We start from the raw sequence: 9228 nt of genomic DNA, 5'->3' as shown, positions 1-9228 counted from the left end.
TTTTTTACAAAATTACCCTTTGAACAGTTGTTCATAGACATCTCATTTAATACATTAATTAAATGATTATTTTTGTAGTCTCATTTAATAAGAACCGTTTGATGAGAAAATGAACGATCAAGATCGGTTAGCATAGTTTGCACAATAGTTTGGGTTAGTATTTGAACCAGCCCCTATATATATATATATATATATAATATATATATATATATATATATGTGTGTGTGTGTGTGTGTGCGCGTGCGCGTGCGTGTGCGTGCAGGCTAAGGTTAATTCATAACACATCTAAATGTTACAACTTTTGCAACCACCATCTTAACCGTTAGATTAATGATAAGCGGTTATTTATTTATTTATTTGCTTTTTAATTGAAAATATTAGGCGCACATCTATTCTAATCTTGAAATCAATGGATAATATTTTGGCTGTAAGGGTTGTAAGTTTTAAAGGGTTTTGAATTAAACCAGCCTTTCATATATGGTTGGATTCTAGTAAGAAGGAGAGTTAATATAATAAGTGTAAAAAAAATGATCTTCATCATTGGATACACATTAGAATGAGATGCACCGGGATGCACCGGATCAATCCCCATATCAAGTGCGATCCATAAGTGGGATTTGAAATTAAACGTGATCAAGGGTCCATATCCTTTTTTACGTTTCTCATCCTTAACTCTCTTTCTCACTAATTACATAATAGGTATCTAAAGTTTGAGGATTTTTGTAAAAACAATGAAAAGTACAAAAAGGAAGACAAGACATGGTTGGACGATTTTACCTCTAACTATAACGGATTTTTTTAACACGTTAGGAATAAAGTCCAATTTTCAAGGCAAAATCTGATTTATGAACCAAAAGTGAAGTTGACAATTGCTGAATGATTTGGTGTAAAATGATTTAAGTGGTCAGAATGATTAAGAGGCTCTCATGATATAGTGCAAAATGAAATATAATTGTTTTTTTTTGGGTAAAGGGGGACGGAACCCCAGGAAAAAATTTATTGAATCAAAAAGAAATTACATAAGAGAAATGGGCATACCCAGAAAAAAATATAATTGTTTGGTAATTGTATACAATGAAATTAAGGCTCTTAGTGGTTAAGAGAGATTCATGATACAAAATCATTTAGAAGGTTTTAGAATCATTAAGAGGTAGAAATTTTTTTTGCCAAACAAAATTCATCTATTAATAATTTAGAGGTTGCCTCTTAATATAATTATTAAGAGGTAAACAAACAACCCATTGCTCTGAAATAGTTTAAGCATTTAAATACGACTACTGATTTGCTTTATAACTGTACATGTTTGACCCGGTGATAACAAAGCACAAACGTCAGTTGTCTTCTTGATCGTTTAGGTAGTGTTTGGTACGCAGACTGGATGGGACGGGACGGGACGGGACGAGACAGAACTAATTGTCTGTCCCCTGTTTGGTACAACTAGGACAGGACAGGATAAAACTGTTAAAATGACCATATTACCCTTTAATATATATTGCATTTCTACAAATACCCAATGTAGAGGGTATTGCATTTCCTACTAAAAATAATAATTTGAACTAAAAAAACACCAAGAACACAAACAATTACACACAAACAACATCAATTGGGAATCACCAACACCTAGCAATTGTAATACTTGGTAACATCATAACAAAAGTTGAAATCATAATGGGAATCACCAACACCATTATCAACAGCAGGCATGGAAAGGGCTTTTGAGATTTCAAAATCGAGCTTCAAAGTAATGGAGGAATCAAATTGGAAACCTTTTAAAAAGAAAAAGAAAGCATACCAGGTGGATCATAGAAATAAAAAAAGCAAACCTTCAAGGGAACCATCAAACAGTGATTCTTATAAAAATAAAAAAAAATCAAAAAGTAGAAGATGGAGCATACCAGATGAGAATCAGAGATATCAAAGTCACAAAATTGCATCTTAGCAGAAAGTCACCAATTTACCTCTGAGGATGAACTACACGCTGTTTAATAATTGTTGAATAAACCCAAATGGAACCAACTATTTAACCAAGTGTTTTAAACACAAAACAGTAGCTATAGCTATGTATTGAACCAATCATTGAACCAACAACAATTAACAGCAATAGGAAACAACAAAATCAATAGAAACAGCAAGGTGTTTGGGTTTATATAAACAGCAAACAGCAAACCTAGAATAGATTCTATCAAACAGCAACAGCGATAGAAACAACCACCTAATCGAGGTTTATGCTAAACATGTGATCAAACAGCAACAACAACTATAAAATAGTAAATACGGCAACCTAATCGATGTTTATGCTAACTATAACAACAAATACAGCAACTATAAAACAACAAATACATAAATAGCAAACATCAAACAGCATCAACAGCAACCATAAAACAGCAAATACACATCAAAAAAATCCAAAAATCGTTGAAGAACAGCAAACATCAAAAAATCGACTGTGACTTGTATACCAGCAAACATCAAAAAATCGACTGGAGGAGTATAGTAGTTACCGATTAGGAGAAGAGGGCCGTGAGTGATGGAGAAGAACCTGTCAATCGATGGAGGAGAAGAGGGTCGTGAGCAATGGAGAAGAACCTATCGATCGATGGAGGAGAAGAGGGTCGTGAGCAATGGAGAAGAACCTGTCGATCGATGGAGGAGAAGAGGGCCGTGAGCGATGTAGAAGAGGGCTGTCGATCGATGGAGGAGAGAGGTCTTCGATTAGGGTTCTGTAAACAGTTTGGATCGATGGAGAAGAGATGTGCGATTAGGGCTGTCGATCGATGGAGGAGGAGAGATGTGGCGGGGTGTTTCTTGGAGACGCACGATAAGTCAAGGAAGGGTAGGGAGTCTTTTGGCCGGCTTGGACAAGCTCCTTCTTTCATATGGGCTAATAAGCTCATTTATGAGAGATTAAGCCCGAGGTAAACGGTCTAAAAAGTGTAATCAGTCTAAAAAGTATGTGCGAATAAGCTTATTTATCCGTTAAGATCATTAAGCCATAAATAAACAGGCCCTAAACAACTATTTAAAGATATAGAAAGTAATATATTCAATAAGCTTCTATGGGAGAGCTTGATGCAGAAAATCCCAATTGGCTTGAATCCAAGTGTTGTCTAAGGGGCCGTTTAYTGAACGTTTATCCGGTAGGTGCTTACCGGGCAATTTTCCTCACCGGATAAACGTGACAAGACGCAAGAATCTTATTCGGTAAGAGCAAGGATAATAATATAGTCTTACCCGGTAAGTGACATGACGACTCTTACCTGGGTAAATGCTTACCAAGTAAATTATTGCATACGATACCATTTTGATATACTACAATCTTACCCAAAAAATAAATTATAATGTTGATTCTTAACGGTAAGTGCTTACCGGGTAAACATTTAGATAAATAACCCTTAAGTTTTCAGTCTTATTTAACGACTTCAGGACATATGTGATCGTCAATGGATTAACTGGTGTACTTCAAGCTAACCCAGTTTTCTACGGGACGGTGTTAGTTTTAGATTATGGTTGGGAAATCTAACTAGACAACACTTGACTAAGTAGTTAATAAGAACCTGATACCTTTATATAATTTTGACCTTTGAAGTCCAAACTTAAACTAATCAGGCACCACTTTTATAGTTTACAACACTTGATTTCATGTGGTGTCTAATATAAATAGTTGACTAAGTAGTCAAACATCTCAATATGTTTAAACTGAAATAAAGTTATAAATAAATAAATAAAAACATTTATGGGGACCAGTGTATTATAGAAAGTAGAGGAAGAGTTCTTGTACCTACCAAAAGAACTCATGAATTACAAGAAAATAAATAAAGAGAAAGAGACCCTCCATCTGATTCAAGTGTTTGCTTGATGTTGATTCTTATTGAACACTATGTCTTATTTCTACCATTTAAAATCATCTCCAATACATTATTTAAAACTAAAAGTTATATACATCAATAAACAGTACTTCATATATAAAAGATGGTTTTTAAAAGTTTTTTTGTCAAATGTTTTATAATATAGTATAGATAGATAAAATAAGGATATTGGATATTTAGATGACGTTTGTTTTTTAAAAGGTATTGCAGTTTAAAGTCTTATTTCATTTTTTTTATTAACCTGGATATCCAACCTGTTATGCGAGCCGACTAATCTCAGAGTGACCACCGGCTTTGCAGATAGCCTGAAGTCGCCGCATTTGAACCTCCGTAGCTACAGGAGGATTTTTATTCCTCCTTGAATTTGAACCTGAAATCTTCTGATACTTTTAACATTTGAAGTCAAACTCAAACCAATCACGTATCATTCTTATAGTTAAAAAGCATTGGTGAACAATAATTGATTTATAACTATACACGTTTGACCCGGTGATAACAAAGCACAAACGTCAGTTAACTTGTCTTCTTGATCGTTTAGAGAATTTGAACTTTTGATCGCTGCGCAAATTTTGTTCCCTGCAAACTTCTTCGTCAAAATGCATCCCCGCTCACTGCTTCCCGTAATCTGCATCGTCGCCGCCGTCGCCGCTGTCGTCTTCTACTCTCCTCCGCCAGTACCTTTTCCATCATCTGTTATATTATTTAACAAGAACTCTGTCAACTTTACTCTTTGTATTCACTACTGAAAAGTAAAACCCTAACTTCTCAAAAATTAACATTACCAGGTTTCAGCTCAATCGCTATCGTTAAGGTCGTCGTCGTTCTCTGTTGCTCTTGAAACCCTTCAGAAGCATATCAAGTAAGTTTATCCTTTACCCTTAAGAGCACTAATTACTAGTGTTCTTCGAGATTTTTTCATCATCTAGTTGGTTCCTTTGTGAGATTGTTTTGTGCAGTTATGATTTTCAGAACATCGGACTTCTCCGCCGTGCGATGACTCACTCGTCTTATTCTGAAGAAAACAACAAAGCGTTCAGTATTCTAGGTGAGGACATCATTGAAACAACTGTTTCCCTCAGATTGTTAGCTAAAGATGTGGATATATCGTCCAAGGATCTGACCGATCGGGTGTCGGAGATATCGAAGGTGGAGACGTCGTGTGCTGTTGACGGCATGCGTTTAGGGCTGCAGAATGTGGTTAGGGTCTCTTCGAACACAAATTCTTCTACTTCCTCGGTTGTTTGTGGTGCTTTTAGGGCGATTTTTGGGGCCATTGCGCTTGATACAGGGAAGTCTGATGATGCTGGCAATGTGTTCTTGGTGGTTCATGGCGGTGCTGGAGGTACGTTTTCCATGTGAGGATTAATCCCATTTCATGCTCCTTGTTTGTAAGTTCACTTTGATGCTTATTAGTAATGTATTATAATCAGTGGATTCTGAAGTCTCAAATGCACTCCTATCACTTTGTTAATATTCAGTGCCTATTTGATTGTTTATGTTGGAGTTCCGAATCAGCTAGACTTTGACCATTTCTCCTCTATATATGTTACGTTAGAACCTCCTTCCTCTGCGTGCTCTTTTAGATAGTAATTTGGGATTCCACATATTCTCCTATGGTATTAGACCCATGTGTACCTGTCTAGTCCCATCTCGACACTTTGGGACAATCTCTGCCTGTCTAGCCTCCATTTGAGGGGACGTGTTGGAGTCCCGTGTTGGCTGGACTTTGACCATTTTTCTCTATATATGTTGGAACCTCCCTTCTCTCCTTAAGGGCTCTTTTGGAGAGTAATTTGGGTGTTCCACATATTCTTAACAGTTTTTGTTGATTGAAAGTTCTTTTTTGATGTTAAGTAACACTCTGCCGGTGAGTTCTTAAGGGAAGGAAAGGATCCCAGTTTAAAGCGCCTTTGTTTGGTAATGGTAGTTATGAAGGGTAGTTTGGTTATGTTGAGTTTGACTATTGTTAATGGTAGTTTTGATATAACAAAACTTTTCTTTTTAAAAGTTTTATGTACTTCCAAATCCGTCCACTTTGGCCGGAGAACGTGGACAAGATTATGCCTCAAGTGATAAAAAGGACTCACAAAACAAGGGATTTAAAGAGAATAACAACTACCCTCCAAACTCCTTCAAATTTTAGGCCACAGACAAGGCATAAAATGTAGGCCAAAAGCATAGAAGATTGGCACTTGTTTTAGATTCTTGTTAAGCCTATGCTACCCCTTACCTTTTACTGGTGTATAAATTTATAGGTCTGTGAAAGGGTAATGCCCATTTAAGCTCTGATATTGCTAGACTCTGCTTTTGTAGTCAAGAACTCAAGCTGAGGGTGCCACAATGGTTGTTCTTTTGGCCCATCATTCTTTGTTCTTGTCTTGAATGTCGACTTCCTTCCCAGACGGGGAAAGTAACATGATTGGAGAGGAAAGTTCAATTTGCAAACCTGTTTTACGTTGTGAATTGAGGGACAAAAGAGAGCACGACACGTGTCCCCATTTGTTTTCATTCATCATGAATAATGGATGTGAATGTTGTACACCATTAATGATGCATGATACACAATTCATGATGAATATCCCGTGAATGTTTGTGACACGTGGTGTGTTGTTCTTTGTCCATGGGTTCACAACGGAACTTTGGTTTGCAACTGAACCAACAATTATGTTTGGAAGATTGACGGTCGTTCCATTTGATGTAGTCTTTTCCATAATTCCATGTATTATATGTTAATGGCACAAAATTGCATACCGTTACAGCTTGCACCTTTCATGTTAATTAACAATGTTGCTTGTTTTCTTGGCTGCCAACGTGGTATTAGTACTTATGTTTGTAATCGAGGTATTTGACACCTTCGGTCCAAACCAATTTAGTCGATGCAAAGGTGTTCCTTGTACATGAACCATATAAAGTTTAGATCTTTCAACCATCGAACGTAATCCTTACCTAGTAGGAACCAAATCTAAGGCTTCGTGCTACATTGGACACAAGATCATAGGGGAGAAACCTGGGTTCATATGGTACAAGTATTGAATGTACCTGCCAATTTTGAAGCATGTGGTTCAGTGTAACTTCTTTCTCTTGAAGGCTTTTAGGGTGTGTTTGATATGTTGATGGGACTCGACGAGCGAGAGTGTAGTAGGCGGGTGAAAAAACTGTGGAAATGGTTTTGCAGAATTTGTGTCAATTGCATGTGAAGTATATATATATATATATATATATATTTTTTTTTTTTTTTGCATTTGGGGATTTTGTTAACAACCTAATGAACTCAACTTATTTGGGGGAGCTTACATGACTATTTGGTAATGACTTAGGCTTGTTTGTTAGCATATTAATGGGCTTGATGGGACTTACAACTTGTTCGGTTAGTTATACATGGTTGTTTGATAGTAATTTAATGATATAAAAAGTGGTTTATTCAATAAGCTTTTAGGGAGAGCTTATGTAGAAAGTCAAGTTTTTTCTAAACCGTTCTTACTCAATTAAAGAACATGCACCTTCTCTGTATGAAAAAACCTTTCTAAACAAAAACTTATTGCTTTACATACAGATTAATCAACATAGACAACTTTATCCATACATGACTTAATGGACAAACAACTTCTTAATGATATAGAAAGTGATTTATTCAATAAGCTTTTACGGGAGAGCTTGATGCAGAAAATCCCAATTTTTTTTAAACGAGTCCCTCCTAATTAAAGAACAAGCTTCTTCCATATAATCTTTCAAACAAAAACTTTTTCAATCTACCAAACAGTACAAACCAAAAAAACCCAGATATTTTAGTTGATAAGATTGAAGATGCCATGCTATTAAATTATTTACCACTCATGTGTTGCCACATGTAGTGTTGAGTTCGTCATATGCCACTTAAGAAACCACAGCACATGTAGATTGTGAAACCTTTGTCCTCTCAATTCATCAACAAAAATACATTATATTTGTATTTACCTCTATACTTTCTCAAAAAAAAAATTAAAATCAAAATTTTTAAGAAAATTATATTTAACAGAAAATTCAAACATTAATATAATATTTAATTATTTAACACCCAAACAAACTTTATATCAAATGGTAATTTTTAACAATTTTTTGGTTAAAGTGTTACTTTTAAATGTTACAAACCCAGTCAAATGATAAAAGGTGTAGAGGATGTAGTGAAAATCTTATATCCGTTGGCTTGAATGCAAGTGTTGTCTAAGGGGCCGTTTATTGAACGTTTATCCGGTAGGTGCTTACCGGGCAATTTTCCTCACCGGATGAACATGACAAGACGCAAGAATCTTACCCGGTAAGAGCGATGATAATGATATGGAGTCTTGCCCGGTAAGAGCGATGGTAATGATATGGAGTCTTACCCGGTAAGTGAGGTGACGACTCTTATCTGGGTAAGCGATTACCAAGTAAATTATTGCATACAATATCATTTTGATGTACTACAATTTTACACAAAAAATAAATTATAACGTTGACTTCTAACGGTAAGTGCTTAGTGGATAAACATTTACATAAACAACCTCTAAGATTTCAATCTTATTTAACGACTTCAGGACATATGCGATCGTCAATGGATTAACTAGTGTACTTAAAGCTAACACAATTTTCTATGGGATGGTGTTAGTTTTAGATTATGGTAGGGAAATCTAACTGGACAACACTAGATTGCATGTAGTGTTTAATATAAATAGTTAACTAAGTGGTTATTATGAACTTGATACCTTCAGATACTTTTGATTTTTGAGACTCAACTCAAACTAATCAGACAGTTTACAACACTTAATTTGATGTAGTGTCTAATATAAATAGTTGACTAAAGGGCCGTTTACCAATTTTTTGGTTAAGTGTTGATTGGGGTAAGAGGTCTGACTGGAGTAAGTGTAGATTGGATTTTCTTGTTTACCAAACATTTTGTATTAAGTGTTGATTGAGTAAAAATGACCATTATATCATTATTTCTGGAGTAAGTGTTGATTAAAAATTATTGTTTACCATATGTATTGTATTAAGTGATAACATAAAATGTTATTTATCAAATTTTTTAAATATAATTTCAAATTCTTTTTTGCTTACGAAAATATATTGATACTCAATATATTAACATATTACAGATTTTCATAATTTAGAACAAAATTTCAAATTTTTTAAATCACGTCATTCAAAATATAAAAAAGTTAAATTTGATCTTAATATGCAAAAGGGAGTGCTAATGGCACCCCTTAGTAAGGGGGTGTTGATTTTTTTGGAAATTGAACCCATCAACTTTTTTTATAAACATCAACTCAATAATTATATATTTATATTTTATTAATTTTGTTTTATTTTATATATTTACATTAGAAAAATATATATTATTTTATTA

At 34.8% G+C, this 9228-nt stretch overlaps 2 protein-coding genes across 2 annotated transcripts in view; one reads left to right on the top strand and one right to left on the bottom strand.

The window, feature by feature from the left end:
• LOC112511606 (serine palmitoyltransferase small subunit A-like) overlaps positions 1-2804 on the bottom strand; it is a 7566-nt gene extending 4762 nt beyond the window's left edge. Inside the window, exon 1 of the mRNA XM_025117295.1 lies at positions 2502-2804. The gene's annotated coding sequence lies outside the window, so the exon portion shown is untranslated. The remainder of the gene's footprint in view (positions 1-2501) is intronic.
• A 1567-nt stretch (positions 2805-4371) lies between these two features.
• On the top strand, positions 4372-5362 carry LOC112511405 (protein NUCLEAR FUSION DEFECTIVE 2). The gene is made up of 3 exons (XM_025117007.1): positions 4372-4540; positions 4652-4725; positions 4823-5362. Exons 1-3 carry the CDS (start codon positions 4463-4465, stop codon positions 5223-5225), a joined length of 555 nt encoding a protein of 184 aa, XP_024972775.1. The 5' UTR covers positions 4372-4462; the 3' UTR covers positions 5226-5362.
• The last annotated feature ends 3866 nt before the right edge of the window (positions 5363-9228 follow it).

Source organism: Cynara cardunculus (assembly GCF_001531365.2).
Source record: "Cynara cardunculus var. scolymus isolate 2C chromosome LG 4, CcrdV1, whole genome shotgun sequence".
In the NCBI taxonomy this organism is placed as follows: domain Eukaryota; kingdom Viridiplantae; phylum Streptophyta; class Magnoliopsida; order Asterales; family Asteraceae; genus Cynara; species Cynara cardunculus.
This window is presented reverse-complemented; position numbering and strand designations above follow the sequence as displayed.

What these genes read in the sequence shown, in the direction of transcription:
- LOC112511405 (XM_025117007.1), top strand. Translation starts at nt 4,463, where the DNA reads ATGCATCCCCGCTCACTGCTTCCCGTAATCTGCATCGTCGCCGCCGTC. An exon ending in TCTTCTACTCTCCTCCGCCA is followed by an intron (nt 4,541 to 4,651) that starts GTACCTTTTCCA and finishes TAACATTACCAG; the next exon opens with GTTTCAGCTCAATCGCTATC. An exon ending in ACCCTTCAGAAGCATATCAA is followed by an intron (nt 4,726 to 4,822) that starts GTAAGTTTATCC and finishes TGTTTTGTGCAG; the next exon opens with TTATGATTTTCAGAACATCG.